The sequence below is a fragment of the Corylus avellana genome, chromosome 2, assembly GCF_965113065.1.
Source record: "Corylus avellana chromosome 2, dhCorAvel1.hap1.2, whole genome shotgun sequence".
NCBI lineage: Eukaryota > Viridiplantae > Streptophyta > Magnoliopsida > Fagales > Betulaceae > Corylus > Corylus avellana.
This window is the reverse complement of record NC_142491.1, coordinates 1,750,352-1,775,199: the sequence shown is the minus strand read 5'-3', so window position 1 is coordinate 1,775,199 and position 24,848 is coordinate 1,750,352. Positions and strand designations below refer to the sequence as shown.

The following is a 24,848-nucleotide window of genomic DNA, read 5'->3' as shown; positions in this document are numbered from 1 at the left end:
CCTAAGACCACGTGGGTGGCTTCAGCCACCCCTAAGGGTCAGTTGGGGGTGGCTTCACCATAAGGGTGGTTCCGCCACCTCCTATGGCCAAAACGCAAAAATTAATTTTTGGGTTTTGGCCATGGGAGTGGCCAAACCACCACCTAAGGCCACGGGGGTGGCTTCGGCCACCCGCAAGCGGCCCCTGGGGGTGGCCGAAGCCACCCCTAAGGCCGAAACCCAAAAATTAATTTTTGGGTTTTGGTCATGGGAGGTGGCCAAACCACCTCCTAAGGTCATGGGGGTGCCTTCAGCCAAAATTCCAGGCTTTTTTTTAATTTTTAATTTTAATAAATATTATATTTTTTTAAAAAAAAATAAATAATATTTTATTATTTATTATTAGTGGAACACGTGATAGATTAGTAGCTATTTGATGAAATTGAATGGCAAAAATTTTTTTAGAAAAAACTAATGAACAATTGTGACAGTATTATGGGAGATCCTGATCCGAACACAGAAGGACTTTGTAAAAGTAGTGGACGAATTTGCATTTTTAGGGTTTTTCTGTGGCCCGTTTATTTTCGTTTAACGGGTCGACCCGTTTGACATGCGGATCATCCGTCTGACCCATTAAAAAACCTAAGGCACACACTTCGGCTTCTTCTCTCCCTCTCTTCAGCCGCACAACTTAACTCTCCCATCTCTCTCTCTCTCGGTCTCACCTCTGCTGCCACTGATGCCTTATTGACATAGTAGAAGAGGAGATGGAATTTGCGACTCTCTCTCCTCTCTGTCTCCTGCTGAGCGAGTTCGCGTACCTGCACAAAGCGCGTGGTGGATCTCTCAGGCATCACCGTCAGCTGGAAAGGCTGCAGAACTAGGAAGAACTTCTTCATCTGCAGCAAGGTCAATTTTCTCGTCAACTTTCTAGGGTTCCAAACATATATTTTCTTTGGTTTGGTCCTGAGAGTGTAAAAATGTATTCCAATCTTATGAAAATTGAGTAGCATATCCCTTTTCATTTACTCCATCTCGTGATATTTATTCTTGGAACAGGTTATTTTTGGTAGATCCAGCAGTAAAAGAGCGGCCTAAATATCCAAAGATCTATGCTGGTTGTGTCTAATTATCATCTCATTTAGCAGAGTTTGTATTGGATGAAATACATTTCATGTATGATTGTTTGTGAATCATAGGGATTATATTTTTCGTGAATTTAGGAATCTTTCATCACAATTATCTCAATAATTATGATGAAAAGATTGATGTTCAAATTTAATTTTATACATGCTGATTGCTCTTATTCTAAAAATACTAATATTTGATTTTTTTGAACGTGAACTATTATATTAACCTATGGAGCAACCATCATAATTTCCATCTAAAGCTGATGGCTGGCACTGTGTTGTGATCTCCTGTGATGTATATTTTACCCTTTGCTTCTTCTCTTTGGACATGGTTGTTGAGAAGACTTTCAAAAATGAGGAACAGTGATGTCATTACACACAACCTTTTTCCGGTCAATGTATAAATGCTCGGTTCGAATCAAGGTTTTGGTAGATCTACAATACCTGTCTCTGGGTGTTTTTGTTCATGAGTCTTTCCTCTGCTTTGATTCTTGTGGCTTATTTTGCATTTTTCGAATTAATCTTCAATATTTTGACAAATACGAGGCTATGATGATAAATTACATTTCTCGATTCTGAGTTATGTTGTTCGATAGTGGACCAAGAGCAACTGCACGCATGCGTGCTGCTCTCTGATGACTGCGTTTGTGCGTGTCTGAGCCTTTATGAGTTTTTAGTTCATTGTGTCATTGCGTGAACGTGTGTTTCTGGTACTTCGTTTTGGATTGGACGTGACGATGATTATGAGAGAATTCCTCTTTGTGAATTCTCAATTATATGAAACATTAGAAATTATATATATATGTTGAACACATATTTTCTTCTCCATAGAAAGCCTCAGTAAAACATATAAAAATATTTTACTTGAAAATCAGGCAAAATTCTTGCCAAGTTTAGAAGAACAAAATGAAATAGAAGAAAGCTGCAGTTAACAAACACTTCATGATTAATCTTTGAAGCCTACAAAACACACACGCCAAGCCTTAAATATTTATATGCTGCTATAGTCATTTAGCTCCTTTTTGATTTATAGGTTCTCAAAGTTTAGTGGCGACCTGTTGAAGTTGTTTTGTGGTGCCAAATCAAGATCATTTGTTTTGTGGCGACACGTTGGGGCTTATAAAAGGATATAGATTCAGCCATTTTGACGGTGGAGAAAAATCGTTGCAACATCACTAGGGTTTTATCACTTTATTATGCCTTATGGCACTTGGAGAAGAAGAGAGCTTTCTTTGTTAATTTTTTTTTTTTTTTTTTCTCTTTTGTGTGAGAGTGGGATTCGAGTGTATTAGCCTTTGTGTTTTAAGTGATTTTCTTCCTATTCTTTTGTACTCTATCTTTTGATAGTGAATTTATCCTAAATCGTCGTATCTAGTGGATGTAGGCTTATTAAGTCGAACCACTTAAATTTTGATGTCTTGTGTGATTAATTTATTTTTCTATTATGTTATTTTCTGCTTCTTTGGGATCTTGAATTTAGTTCGGTGCACAACAATTAAAGGATGACATTATGTCTTGGCTAAACGATGCAGGTCAATTCCAAATTAACTTTTGTTGGGTTTTGAGTCGTTTATGTTGAAATGACCCTTTTTTTATGCTATTACTCAGTTAAATTAAAATCTTCCATTGATTTTAGAGGTTTTTTTAGATATTATGCCTTCGCATTTCTTAATGATGGAGTCATCATTGTATAGTAGTAATTTTGATTGTTTTAATTGGAAGAGAATGTATCAACTAGAGAGCTTGTTGCCTCCCATTACTGTTTTTGTGCTCTACTGTCTCTGTTAATGATAAATGCTCCTTCCCAACACCGAAATTATTAGCACACTGACCTCTTCAGTGTTGAATGGGCCAAATTGTAAGATCCTCCAATGGCTTCATAATATCAAGTTCTCCATCTTCAGTTTTGCTGAGTGCTTTCATAAGTCCAAAACTAACAAAAGAGAAAAGAAGACTTAATGTTAATTCCTCTCCACTTTCCAAAATAGTATCCGTTGCACCTGCTTTCTTCATATATATGGGATCTGATTGATATAATTTCTGTCAAACTAGCAAAAACCATTAGAAGGAAAAATTGCAAGAAACTTTTGTCTTGCAGCTTCTGCTTGGGATACTTTTTTTTTTTTTAATCCAAGTCCTTGGGAGACTTTTGGAAGCAATGGAGTCTTGATTGAATGAGTATTTGATGGTGAAAGGTCGGTCGTGCCCTTGGTGATTGTTCTGTCTTTTTCTAAAGCAATTATGTTACCTTGTTCCTTCTTTCTTGTTTGATTTACTTTTTCTTATGATGCTGTTTTATAGTTTTTTTTAGCAGTTGGACTATGTTATGGTACTCAGGAAAGAAACATAAAACTACATTGAGAGCGACTTTTATAAGGAGGTGGTGTAAATCCATCCCTTTGTGCCCACCACTCATCAAGTGACACCTTAGAATTTTAGAATAAACCTAAGTTTTATGGAAAAAACACTATTACACCAGATTATTCCACCTAAACCCTAAAAAATTAATTTTATTTAAAAAAAAAAAAAGAAACAAAAATTGATGGGATGGCTGGGTGGCCACCTCATCCCCCACTTGCCACCCCCAGCCCATTTGGGGTGACCGGCGAGCCATCCCATGGGCGGAGGTGGCCTACACGTGTAGGCCACATCTAGCCCATCTGGGGTGGCCGGCGAGCCACCCCCATGCATTGGGGTGGCCGCGCGAGCCACCCTCAGCCCATCTAGGGGTACAAGGAAGCATGATCATTGTAACGACATGCAATGAAGCTGTTGCATCAATCATGCACACTATTCCAACTCATCATCTAAAAAAGTTGGCAGAAGAAAATAGTTGGTCATTATTTGCAAAACATGCATTCCACGATTATAGTTCTGATGCACGTCCAAAGCTAGAAGTAATAAGTAGACAAATTGTGAAAAAAGTGTGAAGGCCAACCTTTAACAGCTAAGACAATTGGGGGTCTCTCACAATTTAAACTAGATGTTGATGAATGGAAGAGGATATTGAAGAGTGCCAATTGACAAGACAAATATTCTTCTAGCTTTAAGTTTAAGTTATAAATATCTTCCATCACATTTAAAGCAATGTTTTACTTACTGTTTAGTATTTCCTAAAGATTATGTTTTTGGAAAAGATCAAATAATCTTATTATGGATGGCAGAAGGTTGTTTAGAAAAAAAACTAGAAACCAAAGAATTAAAGAGGTTGGTGAAGATTACTTTCTTGCTTTGGCATCTAGATCATTGTTGGAACAGTCAAATGGCAATAAATTTTGTTTTGTAATGCATGATCTTGTCAACGACATGGCAAAAGGTGTATTCCAAAAATTTTTGTTTAGACTGCAGGTTGACCATTCTAATGAAATTGTGAACAAAAGTCGTATTTCAGAACAAAATGGGATACCTTTAAGAAGTTTGAGGCTCTTTATGAGGCTAAGCGGTTGCGCACATTCTTGCCATTAAAATTGCCACCAGAATATTTGAGCTTTTACTTAACAAAAAGAGTACCACTTGATTTATTGCCAAAGCTAAGATGTTTACGGGTGCGGTCTCTATCTCACTACGAAAATATGATTGAGTTGCCTGAATTAATTGGAAAAATTAAACATCTACATTACTTGAACCTTTCTTCCACTGCAATTAAAAGGTTGCCTGATTCCTTATGTAAGTTGTGCAATTTGCAAATATTGAATTTATCAGAATGTAAAAATCTTTTTGCATTACCAAGAAATATGCAGAAACTCATTACTTGCGTCATCTTGATATTAGCGGAACTGTCATAACGGAGATGCCAATGCAATTGGGTAGACTAAAATGTCTACAAACTTTTAGTAAATTTATCATCGGCAAACCTAGTGAGGCTTGCATTGAACAGTTGGGGAAACTTGCAAATCTTCGAGGAAAGCTTTCTATTTCAGAGCTCCAAAATGTTTTATCTCCTACCAATGCTCTGAAAGCATGCTTGAAAGACAAGAAGTACCTTGAGGAGTTGGTGTTGGTGTTGGAATGGAATTCATTGGATACTTATATTTTAGAATGTAAAAGATCTGTGCTTGACAATCTTCAGCCTCATAGTAACTTGAGAAGTCTCACTATCAACAACTATGGCGCTGAAAGTTTTCCGGATTGGGTTGGGCATCATTCATTCTCTAATATAGCATTCCTTCGCCTAGAAAACTGTAAACATTGTCTCAAATTGCCTCCACTTGGACAGCTACCTTCTTTGTAGAACCTCTCTGTTGTTGGGTTTGAAGGAGTTGTTAAAGTAGATTGTGAGTTTTATGGTAGTGATTCTTCATCAGTTAAGCCATTTGGAGCCCTAAAAGTTCTTAGGTTTGAGCAAATATTGAAGTGGGAGGAATGGTCTTCTTCTGGTGCTGCTGAAAACAAAGGTGGTACTTTTCCTCAACTTGAAGAGCTTTATTAGGGGTGGACAAAAACCTGCCCAACCCGACCAACCCGCCCCGCCCCGCCGGATTTAAGGTTTTTTTTGGCATATACGGGTTGGGAAAAATTAGACCCGTGCTAGTCGGGTCGGTCTGCGGGAATAGAATTTTTTAAGAGACGGGTACCCGCCCCATCCCAATATGCTTAAAATAAAAAAACCCTAAATTCCTAATATCCTCTTCGCCTCTTCCTCTAATCCTCCAGCCGTCTAGCGACTGTCTCAGCCTCTCAGTCTCCTCTCTCAGAAATTCAGGCCAATCGCAGCTCTTCTTTCAGAGTCACTCTCGCCGGTGCAGCTCCTCTCTCTCTCTCTCTCTCTCGCCGCTCCCTCTAGTACCGGAGCACTAACCAAGCCGATCCCAGGTTTGTCTCTCTCTCTCTCTCCCTCTCCCTCTCCCTCTCCCTCTCCCTCTCCCTCTCTCTCTAGGAAGACAGAAAACTAAGGCACCTGTTTGGTTTTTGGTATGTACGATTGTGTGATTGTATTGATTAGATGCAATACATTTTCATTTCTTTCTTCTTTGACATTCTTGTATGAATATATTAAAATGGAGTTGGATTGTGTAATGATGTAAAACTGAAATTGCAGAGTTGTAGGAAGAAGAAAAAGATGGTAAACAATTGGTATTCTAAAGAAGAGAAATACTCGACCCGCCCGACAAACCCGCACCGTGCAACCCGCCCCGTCCTACCCGAAACCCGGCTGTTTTAGTGCCTTCAACCCGGGTAACGGGTAGGGTTTTACCAAACCCGATGGGCACGGGTCGGGTGGCAAAAAAAAGGACAAACCTGCCCCGAACCGACCAGTGCCCAGCCCTAAGCTTTATATTGATTCATGGCCCAAGCTAAGAGGAGGGCTGCCTGTCCATCTTCCTTCTTTAACAAAAACTTGAGATTCATAAATGCGGGCTAGTGGCTTCACTCACAAGAGCTCCTGCTGTACACGAATTGGAGCTAAGACATTGTAATGAGGTTCTGTCATTAGGTTCATGGAATTGTTTTTTTAACTAAATATTTGGGTCACAATTACAAGAAGGAAATAGATTAATGTATGATCCTGTGAGGCGAGGCATGAACGCTTGAAGGTTAGCTAAATGACGAGTAATTCTAGGTGGCCTAATTATGTCATACTTAATGGGATACAAGTAAGACACAAGTAGGCACCTAGAATTACTTGTAAATGACAATTAATTCATTTTCTAAATGTTTGGTTCATTTTTTATCAAATGGGGTCTGTTTTATATTGTCTAAATTCAAGTTCTTTAATTTCTTTTATTTTTAACAAGTATGGGATTTTTTTTAATTGCGGATTTTTCTCTTAAGAAGACGGCTTGCGAAGCGTACCTCCCTTTCTTTTATATGGACCAACAAATGCTCTTAATTATAAATACGATCCTCTTGCTTTTCCTATTAACTTTCTCAAATTCTTTCATATGCATGGTTTCTAATTTTTATATATATTTTTTTGTCTAATAAATTTCTCTTCGTTTTATCAGTACTGTCTAATTGTTTTTCTTTTTGTTTCATTAATTGCATGGAAAATTTTTAGTTAACAGAATTTAGAAGTTTGAAGAGCTTGGTGGTGGCGATTAGAAAAACAGAGGCAGGCAAATAGAACCCATGATTTTGTGAGGCATGACTAACATAAGGTTAGCTAATTAATCCAACTCCTTAACATTTGATGGAGCAAAGTGCTTGTTATTTCTTCCTGTAATTCATCATTCTGGTCAAAATAATCAAAGGCTATCGAGTCAAAAACATAGAAAACAATCTCATCAATTTTTCTTTGAGAAGCATTCATTTCTACTTGCTGATTAAAACACAACTGCTTGTAAATTTTCTAGAGTTGTTTTCATCCATAGATTCTTTAAGAGGAGCCGGTCTTCCTTTCTACAAGAGTAGAATTGTCCCAAAAAAAAAAAAGGTGAAATGATTATTCTACCCTTGTAAAGTAAGGGTTAGCTCTTCTTCATTTCCTTTGAAATGAAAAAATCTGTGTCCACCACATCATGATAAGCAGGGTATTTAGGGATTTAGCTTTACCTCTTCCCTTTATTTTTCCCCTGTGTAGTCCTTTGCGGTGTAAGTATGTTCCTTAAGAAGGAAAAAGTTGTATACCAAGCTTAAAATTTGTTGACTGCAATATCTCTGTAGAAGCTGATATATTTAACCTTCCATTTATTTCTAGTGTTGTTTACGGCACGAGGTTGTTCCAAGCAATTCGAGATCACAAACTTGACTATTATCTGTATAGAAGAATTGTGTTGAGGAATTCGAAATTTTCCTTCTCAAAAAATGAGATCACAGGTGGATGGCTACAGACAGATATATTTTATTTATAAGAAGTTATAGGCATTCTTTGGCGCACCGACAAACACTGAAGTGAGAGTTTTTCCATGGAAGATTGTGTTGCGGATGAAGGCTCCTTCAAGGGCGGCTTTCTTTGTGCGGTCGGCGACCTTAGGAAAAATTCTCTACTTCGGATAATCTCAGAAAAAGGCAACCTATGGTCATAAATAGATGTTGCGTGTGCAAGAAAGCGGGAGAGTCTATCGATCATCTACCTCTTCATTGTGATATTGCTTTTGCTTTGTGGAGTGTGCTCTTTAGCCGGTTTGGGTTGGCGTGGGTCATGCCTGAACGAGCTGTTGAACTGTGTGCTGCTTGGTGGTCTTCTGGAAGGACAAGGAGTGTTGTAGTGTGAAAAATGGTGCCTAATTGTATTTTCGGAACCTTATGGAGAGAAACAATAGGAATTTTGAAAACTTAGAGAGCTCCATGGAAAATACTATAGCCTCTTTGATGCATACTTTGTATTTGTGGACTGCGGCATATCTTGCCCTTTTGTCGATTACTTATGCATGGAATGAATATTTGTCGATTAATCATACTAAGCTAGGCCTTAAGTCATAAATATCCTTTAAAATATGAAGCAAGTGTTTCAAAACGCATGGAATGAAGTGTATACGGGTTTAAGCAATTTTGGCCATTTTTAATTATCAAAATGTTTGGAAAAATCACCTATTAAAAATGTGGTACGTTATAGTTGAGAATTTAGCATATGTTCATTAGATTATTGCTGGATCTCTTTCTTGTAAAAAAAAATTGTATTAAAAATTGTCTTTTGATTTCACGAAGAAGAAAGCCTTTTTAGAGGAAATTTTTTTTTGATTACCTCAAAAACTTTGTCCCATTTTTAATCATCAAAATGCTTGGAAAAAGTCACCTATTAAAAATGTGGTATGTTATAGTTGAGAATTGAACATATTTTCATCAGGTTATTGCTTTATTGGTTTTAAAAAAGCTTTGTATTAAAAATTGTCTTTTGATTTCATGAAGAATAAGCATCTCTATAAAAGTGAAAAGAAAGCTTTTTTTGATGAAATTTCTTTTTGGTTACCTCAATAACATTTTTTCAAGCGTTTTGAATCTTTTGATTCCTAAAAATTGTCTAAATTACGTCATTTGAGAATCTACAATTTTAAAAAATTGTAGGGAATCCTAATCGTGTCGTGCTACCTAAGTATTTATTTCAAAAAAATTTAAAATTAAATTTGCAACAAAAGTCGCATGAGAAGTGTTCGCCTTCTTTTGGAAAGCCTTAATTTCAATTTATCTCAAATTCTTACATATTCAATGCATAGATTGAATTATTGACCTAAGAAGTTTTTGACACACCAAAAGTCTAACTAGATGTACGTTGTGTTGGTCTTTTAAAAGAATGAAAATTCCTTCCTTAAATATCTCATAGATTAATTTTTTGTTTTCAAATTAAAGATCAAAATCTCATAATTTAACTCCAACCATGAGAATTAGAATCATCTTCGGTTCATTTGAAATTGATAATATCTACTTAGTTATATTTGAGGGATATTTTTGCCCCCTCAAAAAGTAAAAAGACAAAAATACCTCTCCAACATAATTTCAAATGACCTGATTCTTAATTTAATATTGTTTACTGTTCAAATGAAGTCTATTAACGATATGATGGAATATGATCCTCTACGGTTCATTTGAATTGGATAATATCTAGTCAGTTATAGTGAAGTGGCATTTTTATCTTTTCACTTTTTAGAGAACAAAAATACGAGTTGAGATTTTCGGCTGTCATGCGGCAGCCAAGCGTCATACACGACTTTTTCTTCTTTTTTTTTTATTTGGAGAAGAGAGATATTAAAGGAAAATTCAAACTTGAGGTATTAGCACTAAATTTAGAATGATAAAATCCCTTTTAAGTGATACCGTCCCTAAAGGGTTAACCTTCCACCCATAGGTTTTAGTTTTAAATCAAAAAATAAATTTTGAGGCATTAGAAATTAAATATTAACTTATAAAAATTTAACCCAAAAAAAAATCTAACTGGACTAGGAAGGGAGAGATTTTTCTACAATTTTTTTTTTTTTTTAATAAAGCCACATCAGACTGTGGCACAGCCTGATAGCATGACTCCAAAAATACCCTTATACTATAACTAACTAGATATTATCCAGTTCATTTGAACTGGAGATGAATAGTAATTAAATGACGTAAATAAAAAAAAATGTCATTTATATATAAACGATGTAAAAGCCATGTTTTTGTTAAGTTCATTAAGGAAAATTGATTTCAACGAGTAAACTGGAAAACAACTAAGAAAACCAGGCTCCGCTCAACTACTCCAGGTATCTGGCTCTCGTGTCTTTTTCATCGTCTTCTTGACTCTGAGTTGTTGAATTCTCTTGAATTAATTAACCTTAGAAAATCAAAAGATTTTGTGTTTTTGTACGGAAAGCTGCAATTTGTATGCACGAAATTGTTGTACTAATCAAAGTTGAAAATCTATTCCAACGGGACTTTTTTTTTCTTTTTTTTAATTGAATAAAGAAAAAGATTACAGGGGATATTTCTCTATAAAAATATTTTATCTGAAAATCAGGCAAAATTCTTGCCAAGTTTAGAAGAACAAAATGATTAATCTTTGAAGCCAACAAAACACACACATGCTAAGCCTTAAAAACATGACACCAATTTTGAGGTTTTTTTTTTTTTTATTATTCTTTTTAATTTCATAACATGTCTCTCTCTTTTCTGGCTCACAATTTGGGTTTGTGGATGTTACTTGAAAATTCCATTTTGTTTTTATATATATGTTTGGTAACATTATTTGATAATTATCATCTCTGATTTAGGCCATAGTCTCTTATTGAACACAAACCAGAGTAGAACAAACAGTACTACAACAGTTTCAATGGAATCCAATTGGGCATGTCTTCCGGACGACCTGGAATCCAATTGGGCATGTCTTTCGGACGACCTTCTTGTTTTGATTTTGGACAGGTTAATAACACTTTCAGATTATGTTTGCTTTAGTGCTGTTTGCATGCCATGGCAAGCCATTGCCCTAGAGAACTACTACGGGGAGAGGCGTCACAAACTTTCTCTTCATCAACCTCCATTACTATTTTTAACTCACACCCATCCGTCTATAGAAGGAGAAACTACAATTAGCGTACACAATATCAGCCACCAAGACAAGACATATGAGTTAAAATCATTCATACCAAATGGTAATGACAGATGGTTTTGTTCTTCACATGGTTGGTTGATTACTGTTGATAACAATTTTGTCATCACCCTATCAAACCCATTTTGCTCTGATGGAATTATTTGCCTCCCACGAGTTTTTCATGTACATTGGTATGATATTCAGAAGGTTATATTGTCAATTGACCCTGTTGTGGCTCCTGATGATTATATAGTCATGGTCATCTGTAGCGATAGACGTGGTCTTAAAAAATTGGCTTTCATTAAGCCAGGTGATAAAGGATGGACCCACATCGTAAACAAGTATATCATGGATGTTATTTATTCCAAAGGTTTGTTTTATGCCCTCTATGCGTTTGGTGCAGTCAAAACTTTTGATATTAGTGAAAATTTTCCCAAGTTGAATATGGTTTCAACTAACTGCTATACCACTGCCTCTTATCTGAATAAGAAGTATCTTGTGGAATCAACTGATGATGAAGATATACTAAAGTTTGTAAGGATTTTAGTAGTTATTAATGATGAATTGCCACCGCGTGTGGAGACAATAGGGTTCAATGTTTTCAAGCTACTAGTTTTGGATGGGGAGAAAAAGTGGGTAGAAACAAGAGACCCTAATGTTCTTGGTGGTGGAGCCTTGTTCTTGGATGACAATACTTCCACCTATGTTCCTGCTTCAGACATCCTTGGATGCAATCCGAATTCCATATACTTTGTTGATTGTTGTTTACCTGGTTATAATACTCACCCAGCAGGTGTCTACCCTCCTACTTCTTATGACATGGGCATCTTTTATTTGGGAGATAGAAGCTTTCAATGGCATTGTGTATTAAATTCTCCGTCTTCTCCAAAATCAATGTCCCACCCAATGTGGATCAAGCCAACTTTTCAAGGAAAATAGCGGAAGCTCGTACAACTCAATAATGCGGCAGTAAAATTAGTAGTATCATTAAGTTGTATGACACTAGTATGATAATCTACTAAATGATTATGATTATGATTTTTTTTTTTTTTTTTTTTTTTTGAGAGAAATGATAAACACTTCATTCAAAGAAAAATGGAAATTCCGGCCTAAGCCTTACAAAGTTAGAGCCATCTACTCTAAAAAAAGAACATCTGAGATACAACTAGGAGACTCCTCCAACCATGCTTGAGTTTCTGAAATCCTAATTGCAAATTTGGCTAGACCATGGGCTGCTAAGTTAGCCTCTCTTTTTACATGCCTGATATTCCATCTGTTTAGAGACCCCAGTACCCATTTGATATCATCAATAATCTGTCCGTATCGTAGCCAGCTTTTTTGGGGATCACTTATCACCTTCACCACTTGCAGCAAGTCCCCCTCAAGGAGCAAGTCATTTATTCCCACCTCCCTGCTGAACTCCACAGCCCGTAAAGCGGCCATAGCCTCGACTGAGACTGGTTCATGAAGTGCCATAACAGGTTGGCTTAGCTTAATGCTGCCATGGTGTTTCCCTTTTCATCTCTTATAATAACCCCCACTCCCATTTTTTTCTCCCCTTCTGCTATAGCAACATCCCAATTAATCTTGAAATTCCCCTCCAGTGGTTCTTCCCAATTTTGATGAATCGGTCGTGACAAAACAGGAGTGTCCTTATGTTTCTCATTTACCTTGCGGTATAGCTGGAGATGATCAATGGCTTGCTTTGCAATTACGCTAGGGTGTGAAAAAGCTTCCCCGTGCACCACCTTATTTCATTGATTCCATATTCTTTTAGCAACCATAGCAAACAGCTCCAGATCTTCTCTCTGTACCGTCCCCATAAGATATTCCACCAGCTCACAAAAATTATCACCACCTAATCTACACTTTTGGAGCTTGCTACCACTAACACACCAGACGTCCTGAGAAGATGGGCAGTCCCAAAGTATGTGGTGGGTGGTTTCGACAGCACTGCAACAGAAAATGCAGATATCATCCTCAACCACTCTCCGCTGCTTAAGATTATCTTTTGTCGGAAGAATTTTGTTGCAGGCCCTCCACAGAAACACTTGGGCTGAACGTGGAATCTTCAAACCCTAAATCATCTTCCATACGGCCTGCGTTCTCACCCCCATAGAGCATTCTCCCTTCAATCTTTCTTGTCTTTCCTTCTCGAGGTGATACGCACTTTTTATCGAAAATTCTCCTGAATTCGTCGCATGCCAAATCATCTTATCATCATCATGGTGATGTCAACTCAGCGGGAGATTACAAATCGCAGTAGCTTCCTCCTCACCAAAGTGCTGGAATATATACTGCCTATTCCATCTCACCGGGTTTTCTTCCATTAACTCAGCTACCAACGCGTCCTTCCCAATAAGTGAACTGCACGTCTGTGTGGAGTAAGTTATCGGCAGGGGAATCCATTTATCTCCCCTGATCCAAACTGATGTCCCATTGCCAATGCGCCAAAATATTCCTTCTTCAAATAACTCCCTACCAATCAAAATGCTCCTCTAGGCGAATCACGGCTTACTCCCCAATTTTCCTGACAATAATGACCCTGTAGAGTAATACTTAGCTTTGATTATCTTCGCTGCCAAGTTGTCAGGGTATTGCATTAAGCACCAACATTGCTTCGCTAGGAGAGCCTTGTTAAAACAAATGAGATCTCGGAAACCCAAACCTCCCAGATTTTTTGCACGTCTCATCCTCTCCCAACTCATCCAATGTATTTTCTTGTCATTCTCCTTGTGACCCCACCAAAAATTCTGCATCAATTTGTTAAGCTCCTTACACAATCCTGATGGGAGCAAAAAAATGCTCATGCTATAAAATGGTATGGCTTTGATCACTGCATTGATTAGGACCTCATTTCCCGCCTAAGATAGAAATTTTGTCTTCCAGTCTGACAACCTCTTCTTCACCTTTTCTATCAGGCTCTGAAATTCCCGGATTCTTGACTTGCCCACCAACGCCGAAAGCCCCAAGTAAGTATCAAATCTTTGTGAATCAGGAACTCCTACAACCTCCAAAATTCTATCTTTTCTTTCTTGGCCTGTATTTCGGCTGAAAAAGACAGAAGTTTTATCGTTATTTAGCCGTTGCGCCGACGCTTCCTCATAAACCCCCAAGACCCCCTCCAAGCAATTCCACTCTTGTTCAGTAGCCTTACAAAAAAGAAGACTATCGTCAGCAAAAAATAAGTGATTTATCCTCAAGCCTTTAAAAGAGGTTGGGACCCCCTTCAAACGTCCAATCCGCTCTTCAAGTGATAGCATTGAACTCAAGACCTCTCTTCCCCCATCAGGTTCTAGTGGTCTTGATAAAAAGCTATATGGAATCCATCTGGGCCCGGTGACTTCATGGGAGCCATTTGAGAAAGGGCCTGGCTTACTTCCTCCCCCATCACCTCACACAGCAGGCGGCTATTCATCTCTGCCGAGACCCTCCTTGGCAGCACTTGGATGCATTCATCAATCCCCCGAGGACCCAACGAAGTAAGAATACTTGTGAAGTGCTCCTCAAACGCCTTTTCAATGCCCACTGGGGAATCCCGTCTCACCCCTTCACCATCTAGAATAGAAAGAATTCAATTTTTTTGCCGTCGGTGGGATGCACATGCATGAAAGTATTTAGAATTTCTATCCCTAATCAGCACTCATTTGCTCTCTGTCTCCATTTCATGTCCAGCTGTTCCATCAGGTTCTGGGTTTCTGTTTGGAGTTGTAAAATGCGTTGTAGGTCCCATTCCCCTGCCCTGAATGTAAATCTTTTAACGTTGCCATATTTTGCTGCACATCAGTTTCCGTTGGGTCCCGGTGCACTCTTCTCCATCTGAGTAGTGAACCGCTACTCTTCTTCAGCTTGCGTAAAATTGGAGCCCAGCACCCACAGTTTCTAACCTTGACCCTCCATATTTGCTTAATGACACCATTCACATCATTCTTATTCCAAGCTACCTCGTATCGGAACATTTCCTGGGCTTCAACTCTTTTTTCCCATCTCCGGTGGAACTAGACATGCAGGGGAGCATGATCAGAGGAGCAAGATGATAGAATTTCAACTTGTCTGAAAGGAAAAAAATCCTGCCACCGTGAGTTTGCTAATACCTGGTCAAGCCGTTGCTTAACAAAAAGACCCCCTGCTTGTTTGTTGCTCCAAGTGGAGTCAGGTCCCACATAACCCATATCCTCCAACCGACATGTGGTTAGAGCCTCCCTAAAGTTTTCCATCTGCCATCTAGCTTTATGGCCTCCACCCCATTTTTCATCATCTTCTAGTGTCTCATTAAAATCACCCAAACAAAGCCATGGAATTGGATCATACAAATGAAGATGACGTAGAAGACTCTAGGATTCAGTCTGGTGACCCACCTCCGGGTGGCCGTAAAAACCAGTGAACTTCCATGGTTGGCCCGATCCTTCCGTTATCACTATAGCGTTGATGTGACGCTTGCTATAGTTTTGAATTTCAACTGAAACAGTTGAATTCCATAGGAGTGCCAGACCCCTACTGCGACCAACGCTATCCACAACAAAAACACTGTGAAAACCCAACCGTATTTTTATAGAATCAAACCGATGGGCCTGCAGTTTAGTTTCCATCAGAAAAACTAAACTGGGGTGCTTCTCCTTCACCAACCTGTGAAGGTCCCGAACTGTTCGGGCGTTCCCAAGCCCCCGACAGTTCCAACTTAAAATACTCATGGTTCCAGGCAGGGCTGTGCAACAGCTGCCGCCTTCTTGTCACATTTTCCTGCACCTTCCCATTTTCCTTTCTTCCTGTTTACTTCATTCAACTCCGGCAAAGCTAGCCCATCCGCTTTGCGAACACCCGCCAGTGGATTGGATTCCCCTTCCAGACAAGTTTGTGATGGTAAAGTCACCAGTCTTGCACGTTTTTTCCATTTCATGGGACCTTGTTTTTTCTTTCCTTCAGCTTGGACCCGCATACCACTTGCCAATTAACACGTCACTTCATCAATAATCCCACCACTTCCGCTGTTTTGTCTGACTTGGCTCCGTCTCCAGAAGAGGAATTAACTCCTTTAGCATGCCCCACCTGCGTTTTAGTCTTGGACGTAACCCCCTCCCCACTATTAATGTCCTCTCCCAAAAAAGAATTAACTCCTTCAGCATGCAACGCATGCATTGAAGCCTTGGACGTAACCCCCTCCCCACTATTAATATCCTCTTCAAAAATGGGCGTAACTTCAGCGCCACTCCCCGAATTAAAACCTTCCAAATTCGGTTTCTTTCCCACAGCTGCAATATGTGAATCCCTATCCTCATAATGTTTTTCCGTTATATTCCTTTTTTCCATCGAATCCCCATTAATGCCATAACTTCTTTCCCCTTTTGCTTGCATTGATTCCCCTTGATTTCCACTCAAATCATTTTCTTCCATACGGTATCCCCGTCCCGGCCGTGAACGCTCCTCCGGCCACCGGAATCCATGGAAATCCCAACCCGTGCTGTTCCCCGAAAATGTGGGAAAAAAATTGGTCTGGCGCTTCTCTTCCTCCCTAGAGCGATTCTGGAACGATACTCTTAGCCAAGGACCATATTCCTTCTTCGGTTTCTCCCCAATATCCTTCAGATGGTTCCGTTTTGAACATCCCGACACTCCATGACAGACCACACCACAGGAAAAACAAAACCGAGGGATCTTTTCATATTGAAAAGCCACCCAATGAGTTTTGTTTTTAACTTTTAGCATTCTGCCACAAAGAAGTGGTTTACGCACGTTCAGTTCGACTCGCACCCGAAGATATTTGCCCCAGCCGATTCCCTCCTCGTTCGTATCCACCTCCTCCACCTCTCCAAGATAAGAACCCAATCTTTCGCCAGTTGCTCTCCCCATATAGGCCAATGGGAGATTAAACATCCTTACCCAAAAAGAGGCGATGTTGAATGGTAACTCGGAAGGAGGTGAGTTGCCATCAAAATCCAGTACAGAAAATAAACTACCTTCGAAAGTCCAAGGCCTGCCTTCCAGCACCCTTGATTTGTCCTATGAGTTTTCAAACTCGATGAGGAAAATATTATTCCCCAACGCCTTGAAAACCATCGATCATGTTGGCATCCAACTCCTTATCATTTTTGCTTTGAGAATCTCCTTACCAATGCTTCGTTCAGACATTAATCTCCCCACAAGACAGGCTCGACCCTTATTCCCAATGTTAATGAACTCCTCCTCTGGGACCTCATCAACCGCCTCCTCCTCTTCAGTCAGCGTGAAATTCCTCGACATCGAAGTCAGATCTTCAGCCATCCTCCTACGAATTGGTGGATCGGTTTTGTTTTCTCCAGCAACAGATTTTGCCCCTCACAATTCCGGAAGGAATTTGAGAGAAAAGAAACTCCTCCTCTAGGTCTCCGATGACAGCCTAGAGAGAAAAAAACATGTCGTGATTATGATTTTTATATAGTTGTTATTGTTATCATGCTTAATTAATACTTGTCTATATTCACTATTAATTTCTATTGGATCATTATATTGAGTATACACCTTTTTTTAATGTGCGTTTTGGGGTGTTTTTTTGTTTTTGATTTGAAAAATTATTGTGATGTGACATAAAAATAAAAATAGTATTTTGTATTTTTGGGTAGTTTGTTGATGTTTTAATGTTGAAATACAAAATAAAAGACATAAAAAGATAATTTTAAGAATGGAACTTGGGCTACAGCAAGTAAATAATGAAGGATAAAGTCCACTTAACCCCTTTAAACTACCGTCCTATTGGCAATCTACTCCTCAAACTATCAATTACAATAATGTACCCTCAAAACTACCAAAACAATGACAATGTACCCCCCCTCCCCAATACTAACAAAATGATGAAATTACCCCTTTAAATTTTTCAATAAGATAAAAATACCCTTAAAATTTTGAAAAAAAAATTAAATTGTAGTATTTTTATTTTCATTTTAGTAAGGTTAATTTTTTTATTTTGTTAAAATTCGGAGTACATTGTCACTGTTTTGGTAGTTTGGGGGGTAAATTGTCGCAATTGATAGTTTGTTATCATTGAAGTAGTAGTTTGAGGGGGTTAAGTAAATTGTACCCAATAAAAAATAAAAGAGGAAATACAATAATGATTTTCCCCTTGTTTTAATTTAGTCGAATGGCTCTAATCTTCAGTTTTCCTTAGGCTCCTACGCCTAAAATTACTATCACAAGACATTTTCCACCTCTAATTTTTTTAAAGGATAAATGCATTTTTTTAGTTCTTGTGGTTTAAGGTTTTTATAAATGGCTCATTGAGTTTTAAAAAATGATTAATCACTCATTAGAGTAAGCAAAACACAAAACAAATTGCACTTAAGCTAAACAAATAAAAAAAAATTATTTGAAAATCAAATATAAAATATATTTTAAAAAAAAATTACATTAAAATCAATTGAGTTGGAACCATTGAAAAGTAACTTAAATGAGATTTTGAAAGGAAATGTGCCCAACGAATGATGTGCATTAATAGACATGAATGGAAATAGTCTTTTAAAAGTGCTCTAGTCTTTTCAAAGAATACTTCAGGCTTTTTTAACGTAAAATGTTTTATTTTGAAAAATATTTTTAGGGAAATTTCTTCAATTCATATCACAATGTTAAAAAATTTCCATATCAATAAAACCCACAATCTAGCTTGCACAAAACTCTTAACTTTGCAATTCCATGAATTCGAAGTAATCCATTTGAAATTTAAGCAAAAATAGTATATAAAAATAAAATAAAAAAATTGCAGGTTGAGACCTTATTCCTTACCAAGGTCCTATAGTTGGCAGCCACCCCCCCCCCCCCCCCCCCCCCCTCCCCCAAAAAAGGGTTAAGGTAGTTCCCAAAAAAAATTTCTTTTACAAAAGAAAAAAAAAAATTATAAATAGACCTTAAAAATTACTTTTACCCCCTCAAAAAAAAAAAAAAAAAAAAATTGCCCCCCGCCGCCAAACTAAAACATCTAATTCCGCCCTGAATGTTTGGTGTGGTGGTTGCATTTTCGTGGTGACGCAAATGTGATAGCTGGTGGTGGCATGACCGTAGCGATAGGTTTCGGTGGTGGTTAAAGTTGTCGAAGTCTCAAGATTGAATATATAGGATTATGGTTGAATATGAGACGGAACTGTCACAAAAGTTTATAGAGAAGTTGTAATAAAAGTTGCATAATCCAAACATTTTCCTAAATTTAACCTAAGGGGTGAAGTCAATTAAAAAATAAATAAAAAATAAAAAAAATCTTGTAAAGTAAATAAATAAATAAATAAAGGGGTTGCCTTTACCTTTTTTTTTTTTTTTTTTCTGGATAAGGGGTTACTAATTGTGAGCAAGACTTTATAAAGTTGCCATGACGCATGATTGGTTTGGTTTGGTAGAGACAAACAATAATTACATTACCCCTTTTTTCCCGATAAATGGAAGGCATTTGTGCTCGCTGCAAGCTGGCTTTCCAAATAAGCTTGCAAAAATGCCTAAAGAATTGTCCTTTACTTACAAGTTTTACATGCTTGAAGCCCCCGGCAATGTCCTTCTCACCCCCACACAAAAATATATTTGTCTCCACGTTTTCGTCTATGCCATTCTTTAATACTTTTTCTCTCTCTCACTCTTTTTTTTTTTTTTTTTTTTAATGAATACAAAATTAGTCCATATGAATAGCGTATTACTATAGAAATGACATCGTTTTGATTTTTTTTATTTTAAAAAGCGGTTAGCAGTTATTAGAGTTACCAACCGCTAATTGCTGGTTAATTTTGCTTAGACGGTTATGATAATTAGCTTTCCAATAACTGCTTACCGTAACCGTCATTTCACCCTTAGTATCTGAGGTATGAAAAAAAATATATATTTAGTTTTATATATTTATATTTTTTTTATTAAGTAAGATGTGTGTTGTCATTTTACTGGTGTTGACATGACACCTAACAGAATTTATCAAATGTTTTAACGGAATTTGACTCTCGTGACTAAATTATTGTTTTAGCATATCCCATGAATCTCTGAGTTCATTTTAATACGATAGTAAGCAATTTGTAATTTAAGCCAACTTCATAAACTAATTTTGCATTTATTATTATTCTTTTTAACTGTGAAATTTCTACATTAAAAAAATTACTTTTTTAAAAAAAAAATTATACTAATTTTAATTTGGATTGAATTCTAGTCATAAGTTTGTGATTTAATAAACAATATCTTAGTTCTGATTTTTTTTTTTAAAAAAAAAAAAAAATTATCTAATCAATTTTTGCAGACATTTATACCCTCCTCCGATTTACCCATGGGCCCTAAAGGAAAATGAATATGACTTCCAATTAGATGGCTCATAGTTTAACTCAATAATCCTCCTCTCACTCCTCTCACTCGACATGTAGTTTTCAAGGAATACTATACATACTCCTCGACATGCCTTTTAAGATCACAAAATTCAATACTAATTCATTTTAAATTAAATAATGATTTTAAAAGTCACGTCACATAATATGAGAGTGGGAGTGTGTAATAATATTACTCATTCCACAAATTTGATGTAGCAGTATCAACCAACTCTTGAATGTTTTTTTTTTTTTTTTCCCAAAACAAATATTGATTTAGGTTGATTGAAACTATCACATTAGCATTGTAAGATAAAAATATAGTAACTAGCAATACTTCTTGTCTACACAAAAGGCTGAAGGAAGATTCGAACTACCCCTTAGAGACGTCTTTTTCTTTACTTAAGGAGAAAAATATAAACAAACAAACAAACAAAGTGCAATGCTATTTTTTAGCACAATTTATTACATCTAATATTTAATATAAACTAACGTAGTGACCTTTTATTTTTTGTCAATAGTGTAAAAAAATATTAAAATCAAATTACTTAAATAATTAACGAGCGGGAAATATGCGTGGAGTGGAGAGTAGTAAACCATTTTAAAAACGTTTTACCCGCCACCGAATTATATATATATAGTTTACTCAAAATCCCATCTCTGTCAGATTCGCCAACTGTTTCTATGAAGCAAAAGCACAAGGGATCCCCCCCAACTGTCCCACACCGGAAGCAGACACAGTTTGGGCTTTGAAGCCAATAAAATCTCTATGAGTAATTAATATTCACCCATTCATTTTCATTTCCCCCTTCAAAACACCACCAACCATGGTTTTCTCTCCCAACCTCTTCTTCTTCATCTTCTTCTTCTTCCTCTTCTTCTTCTTCAATTCTCTCAAACCCAGCAATTTTGCTCATGCATTGCCTGATGATGATCAGAACCCAATTACCCATTCCCCCCAAATCAACTCCAACTCCGTCCTCGTTGCCCTCCTGGAGTCCCACTACTCCGAGCTCGCCGAGCTCGTCGAGAAGGCGGCGTTGTTGCAGACACTGGAGGAGTTGGTGAGCCGCCAAAACCTCACCATCTTCGCCCCCGTCAACCACGCGCTCCAGCGCGAGTTCAAGCTCTTCCTCCTCGAGCCCCGAAACCTCCGCTCCTTACAGACCCTCCTGCTCTCCCACATTGTCCCCAAACGCGTTTCCGTCGACACGTGGCCAACACTGCCGGCGTACGACTCTCTGGCTCGCAACCGGCTCGAGCTGACAAGCCAGGCTTCCGGGGAGATGTTTGTGGGCTCGGCGAGGGTGACTCACCCGCACGCCGTGAACCGTCCGGACGGGGTTATCCACGGGATCGAACGGTTCGTAATCCCCGAGTCCGTACAGCAAGACTTCAACAATCGACGGAGCCTCCGGGAAATCTCGGCCGTCAAACCGGAGGGTGCCCCGGAAATCGACCCCAGAACGAAACGGTGGAAGAAACAGAGCAAACCCGGTTCGCCGCCGGTTCTTCCGATATACTACGCGGTGGCACCGGGTCCTTCCTTGGCTCCGGCTCCGGCACCGGGACCCGGCGGGCCCCACCACCACTTCGACGGTATGAGGCAAGTGAAAGACTTCATCGACACGCTCTTGCAGTACGGCGGGTACAGCGAAATGGCCGATATGTTGGTGAACCTCACGGGGTTGGCGACCGAAATGGGAAGGCTCGTGTCGGAGGGCTACGTGCTGACCGTTTTGGCTCCGAACGACGAGGCCATGGCTAAGCTGACCACGGACCGGCTGAGCGAACCAGGCGCGCCGGAGCAGATACTGTATTATCATATCGTACCGGAATATCAGACGGAGGAGAGCATGTACAATGCGGTTCGGCGGTTCGGGAAAGTGAAGTACGATACGCTTCAATTGCCGCAGCAGGTGGTGGCTCAGGAGGCCGATGGGTCGGTGAAATTCGGGCAGGGCGAGGGGTCAGCTTACTTGTTCGATCCCGATATTTACACGGACGGGAGGATTTCGGTGCAGGGGATTGATGGAGTTCTGTTTCCGGTTCAGGAGAACAAAGCTGAGGATACCATTGCTTTTTCGCGCGTTAAGGTTGTAGCCAAACCCAGGAGAGGTATGTTCACAAATTTTCCTTTTCCTTTTTCTTTTTTCTTTTTTCTTAAATTTTAAATTTTAAATTTACCAAAAAAATGGAAAAAATAAAATAAAATAAAATAAAACTGTGGTATCGGTGGTATTTCGGTTTCGGCGTTTCGGTTTTGACGGCAGGGGTGACTGGGATTTCGGTGAGTGTGGGGGATTGTGTCGGTGGGTCAGAGTTGGTCTTTTTTTCTGGTTTCTGCTGTCGTTTGTGTCTGGTGGGGTTGGGCCCGTTAGGGGTTGGGGATTGGCCGGGATCGGCAAGCTGTGGTTCAATTGCTTTTTCTTTTGCATTTATCTTTACAGTTGTACCTTCGGATGGAGGTTGATTTCTAAGGTTAAAATTACATAATACAAAGAATCCGATGCTTCAATCTAACAGAATTTTATCTCACTTTTAGTTATTAGATTTTTTGTTTTTTTTAAGAAAAATGCTAAATATTATAATTTTATTCAATATTTAAAATTAATTAAAAGGTTAATTGGGAGTACTATTATCTTTGTATTATTGAATATAATTATAGTATACCGATTCAAACGCTATTTTACTCTATTATTGTAAAATGTTACTGAGTGAGATAAGAATTTAGTATACAGCATAAAGCGGAGGTCACTAGTTCGAACTTCTCCTCTCTCTTCCCTTGTATAACATATCAAAAAAAACCAAAAAAAGAGAAAGTATATAGCATTATTCAACGATCAATTATGCATTATATTCTAAAATACTTTTACTACAATTTTTTACAAATTAAAGTGTCGGGGTTAATGTGGCATTGCAGCATCAAACATAAATAAATTTAATTGTTTAATAGTTGACATAGTAAATGTCATGTGTACTTACAAAATAATGTGGTAATCCACGTGACATTACCATGTGATAGTCACAATCTCTCTCTCTCTTAAGCACAATCTTCTCCATTTTGATCCATCCATTCCGGGGCGGAACTAAATGGGGGCTTATAAATTAGGCCTCCCAAGCCCCTATTTTTTCCTAATTTATTTTTAAAAATGCTCTTATAATTTTTTTTAAATTAGAAATTTACTTTCTCAAAATTTTTGATATTTAAATTTTGTCCCCCAAACTCTAAATGCTAGTTTCGTCCCGGCCTCCGTCCTATGATTTGTCACAGTAGAGATTCACACTATTACTATTTTTGAAAGGATGAAGAATATATCATAAATTACTTAAATTTTGTATTAATTCAAGACTACAAATTACTTATTATAAGCCCAACTATAATAAGATTTTAATATGTTTTTAGAATCTTGACCAACTCTCAGTCCAAATAAACCCACGGTAACAACAGCATGCATGTCTTTACGTACATATATATATTTTCAACATGATTTGTTTTTGTCTTCCTTAATTATGATATTGTTAATTATCAGTAATTTGATTTTAAAAAAAAAAAAAAGAGTCATCAAATGAGTCATCATCTATTAAATGAGTCATCATCTATTAATTATACATAACAAGATCTTCCTCTAAATTAGAAATTAGAATAAGAAAAGAAAAAAGAAAAAAAAAAAAAAAAAAAAAAGATCTTCCTCTATAATTAATTTCGTGCTTTGGCGTTTCTGGCTGTCAGAGTTGCATCCGATCTCACATATTCCCTCCATCTCCATGAATTAAATGCTTCTAATTTTTAATTAATTATACAAATCGATGATTAATTTATGCGATTATTTTAAGCACTTATTAATTGGTGGAGAGTTGCTTTCATGATCAACCAAAAGAAGTTAATATGTAGCTTTCGATTATTATTTTTATTATTATTATTAACGATAATGTTTTACAGGAAAGTTGCTCGAAGTAGCATGTCGGATGCTTGAAGTTTTTGGACAAGATTCTCATTTCACCACGTGCCAATGAAGGAAATGAGAAAAACCAAGATCCTCTCTCTATATATATAGGTTAAGAAGAAACTTGAAAGAGGAAAAATGTCAAATTTATTTTTTATTTTAGTGACAACTATCAACGACGACTCAAATATTGTCGTTAATTAATATGTATTTATCATTGACGGTTTGCAAAATCATCGTCAAAAGCTTGTTCGTTAATGACCAAATTTATTGAAGTTAATAGAAGTTCATATGAGCTAAAAACAAATTTTGAACTTCATGTCATGCAAAATTTTTGAATAGATTAACTTCATATCTTTCTAAATATAACTATCACTCTTTTTTTTATTATAGTTTGGATTTTTTAAGCAATAAAAAATGTGATGATGAAATAACTTTGTTTCTAACCTTTTCTTTTTACCATCCCAGCAGCCTTTCACATTAAAAAATAAAATAAAATAAAAGATAGCCTATTGGAAAGTAGCTAGTAGTATAATTTATTTATTTATTTATTTATGGAAACTCCATG

At 37.7% G+C, this 24,848-nt stretch overlaps 3 protein-coding genes, 1 long non-coding RNA gene and 1 other non-coding gene across 5 annotated transcripts; 4 read left to right on the top strand and 1 right to left on the bottom strand.

The window, feature by feature from the left end:
• The first annotated feature begins 647 nt into the window (after positions 1 to 647).
• On the top strand, positions 648 to 1,317 carry LOC148587171 (uncharacterized). The gene is made up of 2 exons (XR_015911535.1): positions 648 to 888; positions 1,039 to 1,317. It is a non-coding gene; the product is annotated as an uncharacterized LOC148587171 (long non-coding RNA).
• A 336-nt stretch (positions 1,318 to 1,653) lies between these two features.
• Positions 1,654 to 1,773, top strand: LOC132168345 (small nucleolar RNA snoR126). The gene has a single exon (XR_009438859.1). It is a non-coding gene; the product is annotated as a small nucleolar RNA snoR126 (small nucleolar RNA).
• Positions 1,774 to 10,751: 8,978 nt separating this feature from the next.
• LOC132174163 (F-box protein At2g26160-like) lies at positions 10,752 to 12,078 on the top strand. Its single transcript, XM_059585858.2, has one exon. It carries the CDS (start codon positions 10,786 to 10,788, stop codon positions 11,980 to 11,982), a length of 1,197 nt encoding a protein of 398 aa, XP_059441841.2. The 5' UTR covers positions 10,752 to 10,785; the 3' UTR covers positions 11,983 to 12,078.
• Positions 12,079 to 13,907: 1,829 nt separating this feature from the next.
• Positions 13,908 to 15,734, bottom strand: LOC148587170 (uncharacterized). The gene is made up of 4 exons (XM_088513627.1): positions 15,402 to 15,734; positions 15,138 to 15,311; positions 14,931 to 15,041; positions 13,908 to 14,195 (listed from the first exon to the last, which is right to left on the bottom strand). The coding sequence occupies exons 1-4, from the start codon at positions 15,732 to 15,734 to the stop codon at positions 13,908 to 13,910; spliced, it is 906 nt and encodes a 301-aa protein (XP_088369753.1).
• Positions 15,735 to 21,012: 5,278 nt separating this feature from the next.
• Positions 21,013 to 24,535, top strand: LOC132166076 (fasciclin-like arabinogalactan protein 17). Its single transcript, XM_059576832.2, has 2 exons — positions 21,013 to 22,451; positions 24,277 to 24,535. Exons 1-2 carry the CDS (start codon positions 21,161 to 21,163, stop codon positions 24,348 to 24,350), a joined length of 1,365 nt encoding a protein of 454 aa, XP_059432815.2. The 5' UTR covers positions 21,013 to 21,160; the 3' UTR covers positions 24,351 to 24,535.
• The last annotated feature ends 313 nt before the right edge of the window (positions 24,536 to 24,848 follow it).

What these genes read in the sequence shown, in the direction of transcription:
- LOC148587170 (XM_088513627.1), bottom strand. Translation starts at nt 15,734, where the DNA reads ATGAGTATTTTAAGTTGGAACTGTCGGGGGCTTGGGAACGCCCGAACA. An exon ending in GTTTTTACGGCCACCCGGAG is followed by an intron (nt 15,312 to 15,401) that starts GTGGGTCACCAG and finishes GATTTTAATGAG; the next exon opens with ACACTAGAAGATGATGAAAA. An exon ending in AGCAAATATGGAGGGTCAAG is followed by an intron (nt 14,196 to 14,930) that starts GTTAGAAACTGT and finishes CTTTTTTGTAAG; the next exon opens with GCTACTGAACAAGAGTGGAA.
- LOC132174163 (XM_059585858.2), top strand. Translation starts at nt 10,786, where the DNA reads ATGGAATCCAATTGGGCATGTCTTCCGGACGACCTGGAATCCAATTGG.
- LOC132166076 (XM_059576832.2), top strand. Translation starts at nt 21,161, where the DNA reads ATGGTTTTCTCTCCCAACCTCTTCTTCTTCATCTTCTTCTTCTTCCTC. An exon ending in TGTAGCCAAACCCAGGAGAG is followed by an intron (nt 22,452 to 24,276) that starts GTATGTTCACAA and finishes AATGTTTTACAG; the next exon opens with GAAAGTTGCTCGAAGTAGCA.